General features: G+C 40.8%; 2 protein-coding genes across 2 annotated transcripts in view; both read left to right on the top strand.

Annotated features, from left to right (window-relative positions):
- Positions 1 to 2,742, top strand: part of hfm1 (helicase for meiosis 1) — a 58,199-nt gene extending 55,457 nt beyond the window's left edge. The window contains exon 40 of the mRNA XM_038302482.1: positions 2,492 to 2,742. Within this exon, the coding sequence (XP_038158410.1) occupies positions 2,492 to 2,537 (46 nt within the window). The 3' untranslated portion in view covers positions 2,538 to 2,742. The remainder of the gene's footprint in view (positions 1 to 2,491) is intronic.
- A 3,576-nt stretch (positions 2,743 to 6,318) lies between these two features.
- On the top strand, positions 6,319 to 20,133 carry cdc7 (cell division cycle 7 homolog (S. cerevisiae)). The gene is made up of 12 exons (XM_038302483.1): positions 6,319 to 6,581; positions 6,736 to 6,820; positions 9,035 to 9,121; positions 9,203 to 9,338; positions 9,440 to 9,533; positions 13,243 to 13,385; positions 16,091 to 16,361; positions 16,482 to 16,574; positions 16,665 to 16,831; positions 16,918 to 17,000; positions 19,517 to 19,666; positions 19,755 to 20,133. The coding sequence occupies exons 2-12, from the start codon at positions 6,736 to 6,738 to the stop codon at positions 20,105 to 20,107; spliced, it is 1,662 nt and encodes a 553-aa protein (XP_038158411.1). The 5' UTR covers positions 6,319 to 6,581; the 3' UTR covers positions 20,108 to 20,133.
- The last annotated feature ends 966 nt before the right edge of the window (positions 20,134 to 21,099 follow it).

Raw genomic sequence — 21,099 nt, 5'->3', positions numbered from 1 at the left:
ACGGTTAAAGATGTCCTGCTCATGTTTAAACTAGGGAGGTTCCAACCAGGACTTTTTCCACCGCAAATGTGTTAAAAGTCACCTGAGGTCTGAAGCTTTGTTCAAATTATGTTTGATTTAAAAAAACATCAGTTTAAAGGAAATCATTATTTATACCTAAAACTAATACAGTCGCGATGATTAAATTAATTTAGCTTTAATCAATAAAAAAATCTAACTAATAAAGTTTGTCGCGATAACTGAGTCTGGGAGCGGCCATTTTTGCCCAAATATAGTAGCCCCTCCCTCCTGCCATCTTCCAGCAGTGACGTCACGGTGCGGTAAGCCTAGCGCCATTCTCCCTGCTTTACAAGCTAAATCAATGGGAACTACTAGACACATCTGCAATCAACAACAATTATTGAAGATTTCCAGAGGACTTCACCATTGAAATTCACCAGAGCTATAGTGAAACTGACAATGCCCACGTGCATGGCAGCTGGATGCTGGAATACATCGGGTAAAAGTGAAAAAAAAAGAGTTATTCCACCTTTCTGATTCCTGATCCTCCACGGACGGGTTGGTCGTTGGATCGCCAACTTGAAGAGGGAGGATTTGCCATCGAACTTCTGGCCAGAGAAAAAACCCGTAATATGTAGCCAACATTTGGAAGAAGAATGTTTTCAAGATGACTTGGATAATAGCGCGTTGTGACAAACACCAGATACAGCACTGGGACTTGATCAACAGCCGATACCGCACCGTGACGTCACTAACCAGTAGGTGGCAGTAGTGTTCTTTGACAAACATGGATGCCTCCAGTAAAGCACATTCACATGAAAATTACTCTGAATTAAAAACACTTATTTATTGAACAGTGTGTAATAATTTCATATTTAAAGTACTTTAAGAAGTTTGAATTCTGAATATGAGCGACTTTTCCTTTACAGTGCAGTAAAATTACTGGTCATACTGGTTTACATTAGTAACGGGAATCTGTCCCACTGACCAATGACATTTAAGATGCTGCATGTTTTTATATCAGATATTTTTCCAGTAAATTTTCATAGACAAACCTTTCATATAAACCTCCCAGTTTTCTTCTAAATTCATAAAAAGACACAAATGTCTCTTTAGTTACACCGAGTTGTTAAAAATGCTGTTTTTTTTAAGATAACCTGAGGAAAAATGTGTTTTTAAATAACTATTTTATTTAAATTGATATGTGACTCGGTCACCACTAAGCCTGGTTTTAGTCTTTAGGTTATTCATGGAGGGATGAGCTGAAATTCAACCTGTTGGCCAAACGATCTCCTGCACATAGTTTCAGACCGAGTTCTTCAAAGCATGTTGGAAAAAATAAAGCAAACCTTGTTTGTTTGAAAATAAATTTTGTAAAACTTTTGCTTCAGTTGCAGCTGAGATAAGCTCAGAAATGGTACGAATATCGAGTTCTGAGTCAATAACTCCAGTAATGGTTGTTAAAAAATGCCACTGGGTCGGACCTCCCTTGTTTTATCACATTCATTTTGTTTCTCCTGATCTGATGAATACGGAGCCCCTGAAGGGACATGGAGGGGGAAAAAAGAACTTTTGCGAGATCCCGCAATGCTTTTGCGAGATCTCGCAAAAGTATTGCGGGATCTCGTCGTCGTCGTCTCACGCTTTATCCGGAACCGGGTCGCACTAGTGGTATTGCGGGATCTCGCAAAAGTTTATTTTTTGCGAGATCTCGCAATACTTTTGCGAGATCCCGCAATACTTATGCAGGATCTCGCAAAAGTATTGCGGCATCTCGCAAAACTATTTGAGGATCTTGCAAAAGTTTTGCAGGATCTCGCAATACTGTTGCGATATCCCGCAATACTTATGCAGGATCTCGCAAAAGTATTGCGGGATCTCGCAAAACTATTTCAGGATCTCGCAATACTTATGCAGGATCTCGCAAAAGCATTGCAGGATCTCGTCGTCGTCATCTCACGCTTTATCCGGAACCGGGTCGCACCAGTGATATTGCGGGATCTCGCAAAAGTTTATTTTTTGCGAGATCCCGCAATACTTTTGCCATATCCCGCAATACTTATGCAGGATCTCGCAAAAGTATTTGAGGATCTTGCAAAAGTTTTGCGGGATCTCGCAATACTTTTGCCATATCCCGCAATACTTATGCAGGATCTCGCAAAAGTATTGCGGGATCTCGCAAAACTATTTCAGGATCTCACAATACTTATGCAGGATCTCGCAAAAGTATTGCGGGATCTCGCAAAACAATTTCAGGATCTCGCAAAAGTATTGCGGGATCTCGCAAAACTATTTCAGGATCTCTCAAAAGTATTGCGGGATCTCGCAAAACTATTTCAGGATCTCTCAAAAGTATTGCGGGATCTCGCAAAACTATTTCAGGATCTCGCAAAAGTTTTGCAGGATCTCGTAAAAGTTTACTTTTTCCCTCCATGTCCCTTTAGGGGCTCCGTAGATGATTAATTCTAATTATTTTTTTTTTTTCCCACAGCGCAGAGGAGGAAGCTTTCCGGGGCATATTTGATGGAATATTCTAGAAACACTTGTTTTTCCTCAGATATCAAACTATCAATTGGATGCTTTACCTTTTCTCTTTCACAAATCTACCAGATTTACATTTCTACGCCGAGTTTTACTGTAACGAGTTAATCCTCTAAGATTTAACTAGTTACTTTAGTTATGATTGTTAAGCTATTTGTGCATTTCCTTGTTAAAAAAAGCATATGTTCGTTGTTTATTTATTAAATTTACTGTTAATTAAAACATTTCATATTTATTAAGTGTTTTTATTAGTCTTTTTAAAAAAAAAAAGGTTTTTGCAGATATTTAAATTTAAACCATAATATTTTTTACATGTGTTTTAAAAACAGGTTTTTAATAATGCTACGTTCTGACCGCAGCAGCAGGAGGAGCATAAAGGCGCGTGCTGCTTCGTTTCTGGAGCTTTGCTGCTCCAGCTGAGCATCAGAACTAAACTTGTACAGGTTTAAAAAATGAAGCAGCTGGCGCCTTTTTGCTGCCTTTGCTGCTTTTGGTGTGAACGTACGTAGCATAACAGTAAACAGTAAGATACAAAAAGCTAAATTTAAAAACGGGGAAGAAAACAAAATTTTATTTAGATCAGAAAGAAAAAGTTTGATCTTTAATTCATGATACATATCAAGTTTATTGATTTCTTTAAGTGAAGATGGAAAAACCAACGTAAATAATTCAGGCAGTGAAGAAGTTACTAAAAAGCTTTTCATTTTCTTGTATTGTTAATTTGTTTTGTTGAGGGTTTTAAAGTCATCATAGGTTCAAAATAAGTTAACATGATCTATTTTTATATGTGAGATATAACAATTATTTATTCTATTTATATTCTATTTTATTTATTTTTTGTTGGTAAAAATTTACTTTGGTCAGTTGCCTTAATAATTAACAAGCGTTTAGTTAAACTTTGTTTATTACTGGTCATTTTATTTTTTCTAGATCTCAATCTTCTCCATTAACTTTAAGCATATATTTTCATCATTCTGCACTGGAAAAACGATCTTGAAATGAGTAAAAATTTCTTAAATTCAGTGTATTTACCCTTAATTTGAGTAGGTAAATAAGATAGTTTGCCAATGGAATTAGTATTTTTACTCCTAAAATAAGATAATTAGATAATATTTACTTAAAATAAGACAATGCAATGTGGACTTATCTAGATTCCAATTTTTTTCCAGTGTGGTAATAATTAAATTTCTGTTCATTTTTATTTATGCATACCAAATTCACCACACATTTAATACCAAGCCTCTTTACAGAGGTACTTCAACTAAATCTTCCAGACAGATTGGCTAAAAGTTTCCAAAGTAAAATCAGCTGACTGCATCCAGTCATTGGCTTTGCAGAATTAGCTTCTCCTAGATGAACATGTGGAGACGGTGAAGGGAAACCTTCCCTTTCAGAGAACTATCAAACCCAGAACCAGGTTCTTTGTGAATGGTCTTCTGCTGAGACCGACGGGCGATTTGAGACGACAGAAGCAGACGTACTAAGGGAGCAAAGAAGCACTGATCCATAAATACTTTGTATGCTAGTGTAGGCGAGTATCAACCAAATATTAGTCACTGAGAGGAGAGCAGGGATCTGTTCGACGCGCTGAATCCAAGGATGAAACATGAAGCTTTACTACAGTTAGGGATGTTTATTGTACCCTTTTTTCTATGAAGCATTGTACAACAGGTAGATTTGCAGACTTATTTTGCTTTAAACTTGCGGTCAACAGAAATATTGGCACCCTGCCTTAGCCTCTTTCTGAATCAAACAAACAAACAAACAGCCTCAGAGCAGATCCAGGTGATATTCATTAGAGAATCACTCAGCTCCAGACACATGCCAACACCCACTTATAGCTCCACCCACACATGCCCATGCATATCTTTAACACATGCATCCTACCCTTAGAGAAATGACAAAAATGCATCCTTGCCTCTACAGCTAGAAAAGGTAACAATAAATTGGCTCCAATGGTTGCCTCTGTCTAGCTGTTATCCTACACTGGAAAAACAATCTAGAAATAAGTTAAAATTTCTTAAATTAAGTGTATTTACCCTCAATTTGAGCAGGTAAATGAGATAGTTTGCCAATGGAATGAGTATTTTTACTCTTAAAATGAGATAATTAGATAATATGCACTTGAAATAAGACAATGCAATTGTGTTTTCTTATTTTAAGTGTAAATTGTCTTGTTCCATTGGCAAAAGGTCTCTTTTACCTCCTCAATCCAAGAACAAATGCACTTAACTTAAGAAAAAAATGACCTATCTAGATTTCCATTTTTTCTAGTGTACATCCTGTCACCCTCCACTCCAGGCCGTCTGCGCAAAGCACAGCCTTCAGCCTCTGCTGTTCCTCTCACTCACATTATCTGGTGGCTCCAATAACCTGCTTGGGTGCTGCGTTTTCTTTGCGGCTTGTGAAACCACATTATCGAAGGACCAGAGGCAGTTTTCTACCTAAATGTAGCGGCTAAAATCCTATATTCTAGGCAAGGGTGTAACTTTGTGATGAAAGGTGGTGGGGACAATCTAAGAGTGGGGGCTGATGGATCTACAGTTACGCGACACAAACGCTTTCAACAGGGTTTGCATTTTCCAAAATTGAGCTCACACATATATTTATTGAATGCTTTCCTATCGTTGAGAACACAATAGAACCAAAATAAACTCCTATTTATATTTATGGATAGTTAGACATTCATTTATATTAAAAAGGGATGAATAACAGCCGATTCTGATGCCAACAGCAATGCCTCCCTAATATGCACACAATTTCAGTTTCCTTCATCCCTCCATCCAGGAAAATGTTGATTGATTGATTGGATGTTTTTCCTTTCAGCTACATCAGTGATTATCCTCCTTCAAAAGCAGCAAAATCTTATTTAGAAATTTGTCCCAAATATTGCCAAGAGCCCATAAGTCTATTGAAACTAGAAAAATAGCTGTTCCTGAGAAACAGCTGTGAGAATGCTGGACACTAAACTGTAAGCTCAAAATGGCAGGAACCACTGAGAGGACATGAAATAGAAGAAAAGATAAATGCTTCATTTCTTTATTGAAATAAAGAAGAAGCCGACAGCAGAAACAATCGGGCATGTTATGAAATTTATTAAATTAGCAGAATCAGAAAAGAAAATTGCAAGAAAAACATTAATTTTATCTGGTTGAAGAAATAAAGGTTTGGTGAAAATGTTGAAGAATGTGGTATTGAATGAGCAGCTTAGTGCTATATAAGAAACTTGATTAAAGTGTTGAAAAGTTGAAGTTATGTAAAATATGGACAGAAAGTTGATATTGAAATAAGCTGAACTTGGAAACAAAAAAGGGCAAAGTTTTTAAGGTTTTTCATTAATTTCTCTGGGCCGGCAAAAGCTTAATATTTAAACAATTATAATAATTGAAAGTACCTAAAGACATAGCATAACCCTCCAGAAGAAGCTGATGGTTTTGATACCAAAAATTTTTAAATCGGCTAAAGTATGCGGGACTACTTAGAGAAGGAAACATGAAAACAATGCATTAATTTATTCTCAGTGATTATTGGTGGGTTAGGGCCCCCACCAGTCCTTCAGAAAGTTACGCCAGTGGATTAAGATGAGATCTGAGCAGCCTCCTGTTCATTCTGACAGCAGCTGTCTGATCAGCGGTCCGATCCAAGATGGCCGCCCTCTAGGCACGTCCAATGAGACGTCTACGTATTAATGACGGACTATGAGTAACGCTAACCTCACTTTTTCCTTCAACCAATAAAAAATCAAAAAGAAGAACGTGGCCTACGCCGTTTTATCGCGAGAACTGCTGACGTCACTTTTAGCGCGGAGTTTGTTGTCGGCGGAAAACAATCTGTCAAAGTTAGAACAAAGTGTTTTTTTCCGCTTCGTTTCGCTGAAGTTCGAACATTTAACATATTATTGACTCCGTGGCTTCATGATGGATTCCTGAAAACCTTCCCGTTGCTTCTTTGGCGCCAAAAACCCAAACGAATCTGAGTTTCTTTGTGTTTAGCTGCAGGCGCTACGGTTAGCTTGTTCGCTAGCAGCACAAACCAAACTGGTGAGTTTTCTTCTACTTTTTATCGCCGTATTTACTTTATATGTTTTAGGGATGGCAGGTTCTCATTCAGACCAGCTTAAATGAATAACTGCTTGATCTGACATGAAGTGTAAGTTAATAAAATGAGCTAACTGGAATGTTCTGTGGTTTTCAGATGGAGTTTCCTGCTGTTTGCTCAGAGGACAGCAGCTCAGAGGCAGCCATCATGGAAACAGCTCATAAAAAAAGGAAAATCTCAAGTGAGTCTCGATTAAATAAAACTGTTCGCTGTCATTTAAGTGTTAAGGTATAATGTGATTACATCCATAGTATTGTTTTTTATGGGCATAGATTCTTCTGAAAATATTCTCACTTTATTCTGTTTGTGCATCCAGAGCTTTTCACCTAAATCTACTGGTTACTCCATACAAACATTGAAACTGAATATAAGACAGATTTGGGGTTTTATTATTTATATATAATAGAGATAATTTGGGCTGAAACAATTAATCTGAATAAACTATAAACTATAACCGCCAACTAATTAAGTAAACAATCATTACCTGGAGTATGGAGACTCTAAATCAGGCATTTAACTGTCACTGCGACCCACTTAGAGCAGAAATTATAACAAAATTGTACAAAAATTATATAAACATTTATCAATTAAGAGAAAAATCTTTTTCATCTGTCAGTCTGCTCTATCCAGAACTCCTTAAAGGAATAGTACACTCAAAACATGATTAGCCTTCATTTTCTACTCACCCCCATGCTGAACAACACTCTGGAGTACTTTTTTGATATCTCAAATGCATCTGGAGATCTGGGAGGCTTCTTGCTGTCTGCTGACATTCAAATAATGGAGGTCTATGGCGCCCGAGGCAGAAAGGTCCATAAAAGTCCACAAAAAACGTGTCAATATTCCTCCATACTGCTTGTCCAATGTTTTCCAAGTGTCCTGAGTGGGTAGCGTCCAGAATTTACTCGAAACGAAGTCATTTAGAATGTTTTTAGAGCATAAACAGTAGTGTATAGGATTTCCTGAAAGCGCGTTCACGAGTCTACGGAAACCGCGGCAGACCAAACCAGATGAAAGTGCGCATTCAGCGTCTGCTCTGCTGATAATGCAAGCGTAGAAGAAGAAATGTGCTGTTTACCTGTGCAAAGAAAGAAACAACGAAAGAAAAATGGCTGTCTGTGTGTTCGTCCTTCTCGATTCGGTGCCGGGGCACGCCATTTTTAAAAACTAAAAAAATATTTTCTTTATTGTTTCAAGTAACATATAAACAAAAAAAACATATATATTGTCCTTTCATTTAATTTCTCCTTTAATCCCAAAAGTTTTCCTCAGTTCCTCACTGATACGAGCCGTTAAAGTCACTAATGGACGTACCTCCATCCAGTTTGGATTAGTTTGATTTAGGGCTGGGCGATAATTCAATAACGATATATATCGATCGATAGACGTGTGGCGCAATAGAAAAAAAGAGGGTCGATAAAAGTTCGATAAAAAAGAAAAGCAGCTTTCCTTCCTTCTCATTGTAGCCTAGCAAGTAGGTTTATGCTAGCCACTGCTTCCTCCCAACCAATCACAATCGCGGACCCAGGCACGCCGTCACAAAGCGCCGCCCTCTCAAACCACAACACAGAGCACATGAAGATGCAGCAAGGAGAGGCGGAGGAAATTGTTTCAAAGAAGGGTTTTTGTAGTTCGGCAGTCTGGCAGTATTTCGGTCATGGCAAGTCGGACCAAAAACAAACCACAGTCATCTGGAAAATGTGTCGGGAACCAGTGAAAACCAGTCTGATAACGAAACCAACTTTTTTTTTATCATCTCAGCCGCTCACAGCCCTCAGGAGTACGAGCTGTGTAGGCCCCGGTGCGGCTCTCCTCCGAGGAATCTTCGGAAAATATATATATATTTTCAGTTCTGGGCAGTTTCCCACGTAGTTCTAACAATTGGGATAAAAATGCCGAGGGGCCAGAAACTTCAAAGTGATGACTCAGGTTAAAGCAGGAAACGGGGGCGGTGGTGGGGGGGCATTTATTTATTTGTTATATTTATCTTGGTCACTTTAGTTTATTCTTTGTCAGTATTTAATAACATAACTCAGGTCTCTTAAGTTATTTTTCTTTAAAACAATTCTGTTATGGTTAAAAAAGTTGGTTAAATAAAGATTTAATTCGAAGTCTGTGTTTGTGTTTTTTATTAAAATTAAATCATTTAGCAATTTTATAAAAAGTCCAGGCAGAGCTGCACATAAAATATGGTTTCAAATCTTTTCAATAATTATCGATATTGATCAATATGCATTTTTTTTTATCGATAAGCTTTTTTTCTATATCGCCCAGCCCTAGTTTGATTATCTAAAAGATGATGATCTAGTCGTTTTTTCACCCGTGCCAGGCTGAGTCGCTGTAAAACAGGCTGCTGGAGACGTGACATTTTCTTTCTTAATGTGTCCATGTCCAGAGGATGTGCAGCTGGATATAGAGGACCTGTACAAAGCCGTCCCTCAGCTGGCTAAGGTGTTTCGCATTGTGGATAAAATTGGAGAAGGTAGATGTTTAACTTCCTTCATAACATTCGTTGCAAATAACTGTTTAGTGTTAAACTCATCCGGGTCTCTGTGTCTCTCAGGCACGTTTAGCTCCGTGTACTTGGCCGAGGCTCGGATGCGAGACGGGAGGAGAGAGATGTTTGCCTTGAAGCACCTCATCCCAACCAGCCATCCCACCCGCATTGCCGCCGAGCTTCAGTGTCTGACGGTGGCAGGGTGGGTCCCTGAAACCCTTTCAGCATCACGTCAAGGAATTTAGCTGAACTATTTCCACATGGTTTTATCTTCTTTAACCTTTCTGGCCCCTCTTCCTGCAGCGGCAGAGAGAACGTGATGGGAGTGACGTACTGCTTCAGGAAGGAGGACCACGTGGTGATCGTCATGCCCTACATGGAGCATCAAGCCATTGTGGTTCGTATGGCTGAACTCTAGTTTTATCTAAACCTGTTTGATGGTGTTTTTCATCCCTGCATACATTCAACCTATCATAGATGCAACGTAGTAAAGGTTTTTAAAGGGGTCATAGATGCAAAACAGAGTTTCCATTGTCATAGATGAATAACGATGGTTCAGAGGGTGACATGGACGTACAGAGAAGTTCAAACTACATCAACTCCTACTTTCTCTGCAAATCTCACAATTCTAAACTTCCACCATAAAACGGGCGAATCTAAACGACGCACAGAGTTGACGTAAACTCGGGGATGTTGCTTTATTTGGTTCTGGCCTGGACTTTTGTCACGCCTGAAATTGACACCCAGCCCACTGGTTCACGGCCCAAGAACATGAATAGAGGAAGATGGAAGACAGCAGTTTAGCTGTTTAGCCTACAGTTGGGTTTTCTTCTACTAGAATTACAAAGCAGGAAGTTTCTCTGTTGAAAATGAGCCAAAACCACGGGAGGAAATGCAGCGTTCCAGGCTGACCGGAGAAAGGGGAACATTTTCACAGTCTTTCCAGGGATCCGAAGACTCAACAGGCATGGATTATTTTAGTCTATTAGAGGATCCCTGCAATGTTTGATGCTCAGCTGTTCGTTTGCTCGAAGCATTTTACAGAAGACGGCTTTCAGAATCTTGGACAGTTCAAGGCAGGATTAGCTAAACTTCTACAGAAACGAGGGACTGTTCCCACCGTAAGGCCGTCACAACTGCAAGCTGGAAGCGTGATTCTGTCGCTAAGCTGTTGATAGCAATGCTAGCAGATCCATGGTGACCAGATTCGTGTTTCTGAAAGGAAGACAGTTTTTCTGGGGAGACCAGACCGGGCATTCGAACCGAGCCTTCAGCTCCAGGGCTGGTCCAACGCTCCCCCCCCCCGCCTGCCTTTCCGTGCTTCGGGGCTGCCGTTGTCCAGTCTACCGTCACCGGGTCGGGTTCGGTTGCTTCTTCCCCGCTGGCTCACGGCTCGGTTCTGCTGCACTGTAGTCGACCAAAATCCCGGACGATTTTGAAATTCCCCCCGGACATTTTTTTAGGTCTGAAAAGTAGGACATGTCCAGGAAAAAGAGGACGTCTGGTCCCCCTACCATATAAACAATCTGATGTTTCAGTGAGTGCTTGTTGCTATGATGCGTCTTTGCTCAGCAGCTTCACTCGCTGTAAACCAACCAATCAGTGCACAGCTCATCTAAATATTCATGATCAAACCATAAAAGGAAGAAAACCTGTGGTTTCATTCTAGGGCTTTTAACCAGGCCGCATTAGGGCTCATAGAACAGCTAATAGGACATTTTCAGCCCAACCAATGTTACACACCCTATTAGAGACCTGAAGGACCAGATACTCTATAGAATCATTCTATCACCCTATTAGAGACCTGAAGGACCAGATACCCTATAGAATCATTCTATCACCCTATTAGAGACCTGAAGGACCAGATACCCTATAGAATCATTCTATCACCCTGTTAGAGACCTGAAGGACCAGATACCCTATAGAATCATTCTATCACCCTATTAGAGACCTGAAGGACCAGATACCCTATAGAATCATTCTATCACCCTATTAGAGACCTGAAGGACCAGATACCCTATAGAATCATTCTATCACCCTATTAGAGACCTGAAGGACCAGATACCCTATAGAATCATTCTATCGCCCTATTAGAGACCTGAAGGACCAGATACCCTATAGAATCATTCTATCACCCTATTAGAGACCTGAAGGACCAGATACCCTATAGAATCATTCTATCACCCTGTTAGAGACCTGAAGGACCAGATACCCTATAGAATCATTCTATCGCCCTATTAGAGACCTGAAGGACCAGATACCCTTTAGAATCATTCTATCACCCTATTAGAGACCTGAAGGACCAGATACCCTATAGAATCATTCTATCGCCCTATTAGAGACCTGAAGGACCAGATACCCTATAGAATCATTCTATCACCATATTAGAGACCTGAAGGACCAGATACCCTATAGAATCATTCTATCACCCTATTAGAGACCTGAAGGACCAGATACCCTATAGAATCATTCTATCGCCCTATTAGAGACCTGAAGGACCAGATACCCTATAGAATCATTCTATCGCCCTATTAGAGACCTGAAGGACCAGATACCCTATAGAATCATTCTATCGCCCTATTAGAGACCTGAAGGACCAGATACCCTATAGAACCATTCTATCACCCTATTAGAGACCTGAAGGACCAGATACTCTATAGAATCATTCTATCACCCTATTAGAGACCTGAAGGACCAGATGCCCTATAGAATCATTCTATCACCCTATTAGAGACCTGAAGGACCAGATACCCTATAGAATCATTCTATCGCCCTATTAGAGACCTGAAGGACCAGATACCCTATAGAATCATTCTATCACCCTATTAGAGACCTGAAGGACCAGATACCCTATAGAATCATTCTATCACCCTATTAGAGACCTGAAGGACCAGATACCCTATAGAATCATTCTATCGCCCTGTTAGAGACCTGAAGGACCAGATACCCTATAGAATCATTCTATCGCCCTATTAGAGACCTGAAGGACCAGATACTCTATAGAATCATTCTATCACCCTATTAGAGACCTGAAGGACCAGATACCCTATAGAATCATTCTATCACCCTATTAGAGACCTGAAGGACCAGATACCCTATAGAATCATTCTATCACCCTATTAGAGACCTGAAGGACCAGATACCCTATAGAATCATTCTATCACCACTTTAATCATGGGAACAGATTCCTAGGGATCCCCCAAATAGAAATGTCCTGCTCAAGTCCTTCATTACAGCTCAGCTTGATCAGTTAAAGCTATAGAACCTGCAGTACTGCCACCTGCAGGTGACATTAGGTGAGACCAATCCATAGTTCCTGGATTAAGTGTGAAAATATCTCACCCAGTAATTAACTGGGACCAATGAAGGTCCGCGGTGTGTTTGATCAGGCAGAGACGCTGGCAGATTGTTGCTGGTGGTGCTTTAGTGAGCTATGCAAATGGAAACTTGGTTGCCATCAACCATGACTCAGAAAAGCCTGGATGGCGACTGCTGTGTGCCATATTCACTAAGAGACACTTGATAGACTTGGACAAGTAAGAAACTCTCCTGCTGTCGGTTCAGGTAAAGAATATCTATAGATTTTGCATTTGAGATAAAAAAAACTTTCAATCTGCTCTATCCAGAACTCCTCAAGTGGAAAAGTTTTATTTTCAGCTGGTTTAAATTATTAAAAAGAATCCTTTAAGGAACCTTTGGCTATCTGATTATTAATCAATTAATTGAAAAAAAATGTTCTAGAGAATAATCGAATTGGTAAATAAACTTTAGTTGCAGCTCTAGATCAGACAGCAAATTCAAATCTATGTAGAAAATATTGGTTGAACTATCTATGTTATTAGGAAACAATATTTTAAGTAGGCGGAACTGAGTAGGGGAACAATTGTAGTAGAATATTTTATTAATGTGTTTTATAAAGCTCCCAGACCTAAATGTGTAAAAGAAGGTACAATAGGTCCCTTTAATCATGTCCCAGACCCTCAGTTTACCTCTATTGAACTGATGTCATGTGTTATGTACGTTAAATAAGCTCATTTTGAGGTGACGCCTGTTTTGTTTGGACCATTCTTGCTGCAGCGGTTCTGAAACTGTAACGTTTTCCTCAGGACATCATCGGGTCGCTGAGCTTCGAAGAGGTCCGTGTCTACATCTACCACCTGCTGAAGGCTCTCAGACACATCCACCAGTTCGGGATCATTCATCGAGACATAAAGCCCAACAATTTCCTCTACAACCGGAAGAGCAGAACGTACGTTTTCAGCCCTCCTCATAGCAGTGGGACGAATGGTTTGGTTTGGGTTTGATGGTTTTTCTACTGGGATTATTGAGGGAAAACTGCAGCTGCATCGCCGCGTTAATCAGACGCTGATTTCAAGTGTTTATGGGGTGAGATAAAACGTATGTGTCTCAATCTGTAAATGTAAGTCAAAACATGTGAATATATTTAAGATTTTCTATTTTTTAGCTGTGATATCAGATGTTTAATCGAATTAAAAGTTTAGAAGTTGCAAAGTTCAAGGAAAAGTCAGATCAATGGATCATTATTTATACCTAAAACGAATACGTTTGGGGTGATTTAATTAATTTAGTGTTAATCAGTAAAAAAAATAAAGACCATCATTTTAGTTGCGATCACCGAGTCTGGGAGCGGCCATTTTTGCCCAAATATAATAACCCCTCCCTCCTGACATCTTCCGGTTTAAGTACCAGATCTACTCAGGGTCCTGCCTCTTCTTATGACGTCAACATACAAACTGCATCGCACTCGTTTCCTAAGGAAGTCTCAACATATTACTCATATTTGCTATATTTTACATTTCCATGGCGATCTAAAGTAGCCGAGAGTAGAAAACAATCAGCCTGGAAGGAAAGTACTGCGTTCTAACACTGAGCTCTGACATTTATCAAGGCGACACAAAAAGTCTCAGCTTATTTTTATTCTTTTTAAGATCTGAGGGCAGAGGAGGACAAATGGAACATCTTAAAAAATGAATTTCATAGAGACTTTAAACAAATAAAACTGTTATTGTACTTATAGGAAACAAACGGTTGTTGTTGACATAAGTTTAAAAGTAGTATAGCTAAATATGGCTAACTGACCGAGCTAATAGAGGCGACCCAGCTCTCCCCCTTTATATCAGGGTCTAACAGTTACTTTGTTCACCAGAAACTGATTTATTTCAGTTTTGTTATCGATCAGGTAAAACTTCATCTGTCATTAGACGCGCTAACGGACGCTGCGCAACGTTATTATAGTTGCCTAGGCAACCACAATGTTTTACATCATGTGGCAACGTTCAGCCAAGCCGTTATGTCACTGGCATGAAGCAGGATCCGAGCAGATCTGGTAGCTACACCGGCAGTGACGTCACGGTGCGGTAAGCCTAGCGCCATTCTCCCCGCTTTACAAGCTAAATCAATGGGAACTACTAGACACATCTGCAATCAACAACAATTATTGAAGATTTCCAGAGGACTTCACCATTGAAATTCACCAGAGCTATAGTGAAACTGACAATGCCCACGTGCATGGCAGCTGGATGCTGGAATACATCGGGTAAAAGTGAAAAACAAAGAGTTATTCCACCTTTCTGATTCCTGATCCTCCACGGACGGGTTGGTCGTTGGATCGCCAACTTGAAGAGGGAGGATTTGCCATCGAACTTCTGGCCAGAGAAAAAACCCGTAATATGTAGCCAACATTTGGAAGAAGAATGTTTTCAAGATGACTTGGATAATAGCGCGTTGTGACAAACACCAGATACAGCACTGGGACTTGATCAACAGCCGATACCGCACCGTGACGTCACTAACCAGTAGGTGGCAGTAGTGTTCTTTGACAAACATGGATGCCACCAGTAAAGCACATTCACATGAAAATTACTCTTAATTAAAGTTGCAGGGAAGCAGCTGTTCCAATTGTTGCATTTCCGAATTCTCCCGAGTGGTGAACGACTTTACACGAGTGAATAAAGTGAATGTGATTGGTCGATTATCAAGGGGGCGGGGTTGTTGTGGCGGAAAGTTCATCAGCAAGTTTGTCAGAAGCATCTTAGTGCTAGCAGGTTCCCAATGGGAAATTCCATTGGGACCAAGTAGCACTAAATTGGTGACTTAGAAACGACGCTGTCAAGGAACGCTATGGACAGCGGAAACATGCAAGAGGAGGAGAGTTTAGTGTCGGAGGTCGTGGATGAGTCTCCTCCGTCATCCATTTTTTATTTAGAGGAGGAAAGCGGGGACGAAGATGTTGTGGAAGAGGACGCCAGGGCGGCAGAAGCTTGGTTTGGTGTAGAAGGCTTCCAGCCGTACATGTTTGAGCCCTTGCCTCGCAACGCTGCCAGTTCTGTTAGCTCTACGCCTGCCGAAGACACAGACGTCCATCCCCGTGAACACTGGGACGCAACTCAATGGGAAAGGAAAGGATTCTGATTTCAACCGTTGCGTATATTAGCTGCGACACATGAATCAAGATGCTATGGCCGAAAACATTTGATTGACAGATGAGCGTTGATATATGATTGGCCGAATTTAGGTGTTCAGGCTGACGTAGAACTAACTGACCTGCAGAAGATAACGAGAAAAATACAGATTTTAAGACAGGATTTTTTTTTTTTATTAGACATTTTCTAAATTTTGGGACAATATGGTCTGATAAAAAAGTACATTTATATACATGTTTATTCCAGAATGATTTGACATTTAACTTTACTTTAAAGGACTGGACTTTTCCTTCAAAACTTTGCAACGATATGAGAACAAATTCTGGACTAATTACAGAGAGGAAGCTTTTAGACTCCTTACCAGAGGGTGGGGCTGCATAAGGAGTAAAAATATCCCGACCAAACAGAATGTTATGGTGATGAGCTGGTTAAATGTAGGGATGTCAGCGTAGCAGGAAATGTGTCCCAGTTAGGCTCCTGTTGTCCGTTTTGACCGTGTATGTATTTGCAGGTACGCTCTGGTGGACTTCGGCTTGGCTCAGGGCGCCGCAGACACCCAGATCGAGCTGCTGAAGGTGGTGAGACAGAAGGCGTCACAGAAAGTTGCAGGGCTTTCAGGGAAACGGGAAGCTGCGCCTCCTCTGAAAACCAGCAGCACAGCTCCTCTACCTTCCTCCTCCACCTTCTCCTGTGTCCCCCTTCCCCCCACAGCGGCTGGGAGAGCACTGGTTAAAAAACCCTGCACCAGCGTCACCTCTTACACTCGAACAAAACTCACCAAGGTGTTTTCACGGAGACGTTCAGTTTGCTTCTTCGTGTTTTGATTTTCAGCCTGTGTTGCATCATCCTTCCTGTTTGGTTCTCCTTCCGGCGCCCAACGGCTTGTTTCTCTGTTCGTTTAGGATCTGGCAGGGCTGCGTAAAGTTCCTCGACCCGTGTTTGGAGAGAGAAATCTGAACAGCTGCACACCAGCGCCCCCTACCTCCAAGTCTGATGTAAGAAAGCAGATGTTTATGTTTGATCTACTGCAGGCGGTTTTATCGTTTTACTGAAGTTTCTTTTTATTTCTTCATCATTTGGTAAAGGTCAAGAAATCCGAGGAGGACGCCAGCGTCAGATACCCATCAGCCAATCGGGTTCCTCTGCCTGTCAGGGCTTCTGGCAGCAGCCAGAAAACCCAGAGGACCCTGCAGCAGGGTCTGACGTGTAACTGCTACCTCACCGACCGCGTCTGCAACGTCTGCTTGGCCAGGTTGAAAACGGAGGGGCGGAAAAACACCCGGCGTCTCTCGCAGAGCTCGTTTTGATTAACTGCGCTGCTGTTGTGTTTGATCCAAGGAAGCAGCAGGTGGCACCCAGAGCGGGGACCCCCGGGTTCAGAGCCCCAGAAGTCCTGAGCAAGTGTCCCGACCAAGGCACAGGTGGGTCCATTAAAGAAGGGTTACAGCAGAACCGTGATGTACTGAAATATTTTAGCATAGAAAACGCACCGTTTGGTTGATTTCTTTAGGATTTATTGCAACAAACAACGTAGAGCCTTATTATTAGCTTTATAAATGAATTATTGATAAATATTCCACAAAAATAAATAAATAATAAATATGAGAATAAAGTAATAACATTATAGGAATATGCTGGTGAAGATTCCCAGTCATCCAGGTCATAGTTATTCCAAAAGAGTTAAAAACAATCCACTGGACTCTGTTTCCAAGTTTGAAGACGTTTCTCTTCCATCCAGGAAGATTTTTCAATTCAAAATGTCAGCCAACAAAGCCTACGACAGAGAATTAGGGCCAGGCTGGAGATTTTTTTCCTTCTATTTCGAGAATAAAGTCGTAAAATTACGAGAAACAAGTTGTATTTTATGATTACACTTTTTTCCCTAAAATGAGGAATGTGGAGCATCATGTGAAGTTCTACTTTAGCATCGGTTTGAGAAATCAGGAAATCTTTTAGCAGCAGCATCAAACTGGGCAGGATGTCGAAGTGGACTCTGGTTGCTGATTGGTGGAGCTGGTCGCAGTGTTGCCAACTCAGCGACTTTTCAGACCCCTCCAGCGACTATTTTTCAAAAAAGCGACTAGCGACAAATCTGGCGGCTTTTTACGGTGTCACTGGCGGCTTTTGGAGACTCTTACATGAAAGCATGTATCATTCCTACTAGGGACGCAGGATATTGGGATTTTGGCCGATATCCGATATGCCGATATTTTAAAACTCATGTAGCCGATAACCGATATCGATACCGATGTTAAAGCTGGACAAAAATAAGTAGTCATTGAAAATAGCAGTTTTGTTATCCATTTCTGACACTTTGAAAAATAATAAACTCAAATATATTTTCATATGCTGATATCAAATAGATTTTTAAAAACGTGGTATCGATCTATTTTACTTTCAAAACCTCGTGAAATTTCATCGTTCTGTTACAAACTCTTTTTGTAACAGAACATGGATTTGCTCCGCATATCCATCTGGAAACCTTCCGTTGAAGTAATTTTGGGAAGGGGCGAAAATACTGGTTAGCTGATTGGCCTATGTTGGTGATAGACGGGCCAAATAAACCAATCAGATGAAGTACTAACAGAGCGACGACGAAAACACAACCACAAGCCAGGCTCCTCTTGCCGAAACCAGTCGGGAGAAGAGCAAAAACATCTTTTCCTCTGAGAAAAGCCTCCAGAGCAGTGTTTTGCTCTTCTTTCAGTGAAGAAATACTCTGTAATTCCGATAAAACTTGCTCGATAGCCACGCTAACGCTAGTTTCATCGGCTGAAGCTGCCATGTTCTTTAGACTGAACTGTCGCGCTTCTCGTTGCGTCACACCTCAACCCGCCTCAAAGCCAACGCTGATTGGACGTTCGTTTGGTAAACGGCTCCAAAGTTTTTGAGGAAGAAGAAGAAGTAGTATTTTTTATTTTTTTTTGACTTTAGAAACTCAGAAGCTGATCAAATATCGGGTTAAATATTGGTGGGGTGGCCGATGTCCGATATTCAGTTTTAAGGCCGATACCGATAGGGGGCCGATTATATCGTGTATCCCTAGTTCCTACTCTTGTCCTCCAGCGGCAGCTGCTGCCGCCGTGGGGCGCCTCCCCCATCCCAACCCCGTTCTCCCGCAGGAGTCCCTCTCAGCGCTGCAGTCGGAGCCGCAGGATGTTTACCCTCAGCGTCCAGACTGCAACATTGACGGCTCAAATTGATCACGCGGTGCCGCTCCGCTCTGACTTACATTCAAGGCGGGAGCGAGTGGGATGTAAATGTAAAATGTTATTCGGTCTAAAATAAATAACTGAATTTGAAATATTTTATCTTAAATAACAGCATCTGATTCACACAGCCACAGTCAGTCACTTAATCACCTTGTCCATTGTGCTTTCCTCTCTAAGATTAACATTGATCTGCTGCTGAGAATCATTATGTCTCAGTCTAAACTGTACAGTCAAAAATACAGAAAAGAGTGGGAATCAAACCCTGAATAAAGTAGCTCTATATATTGTTTAGTGAAGTGAGTAAAAACACTATATAATAGTGTTTTTCTCACTTCTTGTCTTTCTGTAACGACATTATTTCTCCCACAGCATCAATAACATGCACATCACTTCCTGTAGCAGATTATGCAAATCAGGCGATGACGTCATTTAGCGACTTTTAGCACAGCCAATAGCTACTTTCCTTACTGAGGAGTTGGCAACAACTCGGCCGTCATCTGCTGGGCGGAGCTCCAAGCCTTCTTTCTGAAACGGGTTGTTGTTTGATGACTTTGGTCTCCTAATATTACGACTTTATTCTCAAATTAAGAAATAAATAATCTCTAACGTGGCCCTAATTTTCCGTGGGCAGGAGGTCTTTACAAAAATATGAGTTGTTTTGGGTTTTATTAATATTGTTTCCTCCCATCGGCGGTGGCCTCTCCTCCTCTCTTCCTTGGCTGCAGCCATAGACGTGTGGTCGGCTGGTGTGATCCTGCTCTCCCTCCTCAGCGGTCGTTACCCCTTCTTCAAAGCCAGCGACGACCTGATGGCGCTCACACAGATCATGACTATAAGAGGCTCCAGGGAGACCATTCAGGCCGCAAAGACGTTTGGTACGCATGGAGCTCCTTTACCTGGAAACGCCTCCTTTTTAATGGATGTTTAAGTTTTATATAAGGGGGGCTGTCGGTGTTTTACCAGGAAAAGCAGTGGTGTGCAGTCGGGAGCTTCCGCGTCAGGACCTCAGGACGCTCTGCGAGACGCTGAGAGGGAAGAGGTGTCCGGCAGGTGATGTCACCGGGGTCCGGGAAGCAAAGGGAGAGACGGCCGGAGGCCAACTGAAGCAGCTGCTCAAGCAGCAAGAAGAAGAGCCTTCAGGAAGCAGAGTCCCGACCAATCACAGCTCCCCGTCAGAGAGAAGCGAGGACAGCAGAGGCTGGGACAGGGTTCCTGACGCGGCCTTCGACCTGCTGGACCGGCTGTTGGACCTGAACCCTTCCACCAGGATCACAGCCGCCGAAGCTCTGCAGCATCCTCTCTTCAAGGACCTTTGACCCTAAGCTCCAGCCCCCCACGGCTGAGGTTTGGTCATATCACTGTTAGGTATGGAGTCAATTCTGTTCCATTATTGTTGCCAGCAAACAAATTTGGAAACTGACATTTAACAAAAAAAAGCAATCCAGAAATGAAGCTTCTTGACTAAAAAAAACATTTTGAGTGTCATTTCCTTTATTATTTAGTAATTAAATATATTATTGTTTTTCAAAATAACCTTTTTTTTTACAGATTATAGATTTTAACTTATTTTTCGCCAAAATTTCTTTCAGATCGAGTTTTAACAAATTGCGCTTTTTCCAATTGAGTTTTTTTACATGGCATATTCTTAAACTCACGTCCAAATCCAATGCTCCCTCTTGACCAATAAAATGTCACAGATGTAAAACTGACCAATAGAAAATGGTTTTGACTCCATAGAAAAGTGAAGAGAATCTAGTCTGGAAAATCTAACTTTAAAGCAACTCCTTAAATTCAGTCTAAGAAAGAAACTTCTAGAAAATATCAAAATATAAAATCTGTAAAATAAATACAATTAAAAAATTTAAAACAAATAAATTTTTTTATTAAAACTGAAAAACAAAAATTTTGAAAAAAAAAGTTGGGAGGGAAAAAAATGACAAAAAGCAGTTACATTCAAATCCTGTTTTTATTTAATATATATGTATGTTTGCGTGTGTACAAAAGATCTTTTTCAAAGTTTAGTTTCTAGATTGCATTTTTTATTTTCAAAGCGTTTTCTTTCTTTGCAACAGTAATGGAACAAACTTCACTCCATAGTTGGACAGGGCGAGAAATTATATGTTCATAAAGAGTAAAGAAATCCAGAAAAAAAAAAGGTAGTTTTACCTCCATGGTGCTGCAGATCATACCGGGCATTAAAGTCGACCTCAGGAAAAACTTTCATGTTAACTTAAAAAAGGACTGCTAATGGGAGTTAACTTTAAAAAGGGCTTTTAATTTGAAGGCATGCGTTGTGATGTCATTGGTG

This window comes from Cyprinodon tularosa, unplaced genomic scaffold, assembly GCF_016077235.1.
Source record: "Cyprinodon tularosa strain WSP-4 unplaced genomic scaffold, ASM1607723v1 ctg490, whole genome shotgun sequence".
Lineage (NCBI taxonomy): Eukaryota > Metazoa > Chordata > Actinopteri > Cyprinodontiformes > Cyprinodontidae > Cyprinodon > Cyprinodon tularosa.
The sequence above is the reverse complement of the archived record's forward strand: the minus strand, read 5'-3'. Positions and strand labels throughout refer to the sequence as shown.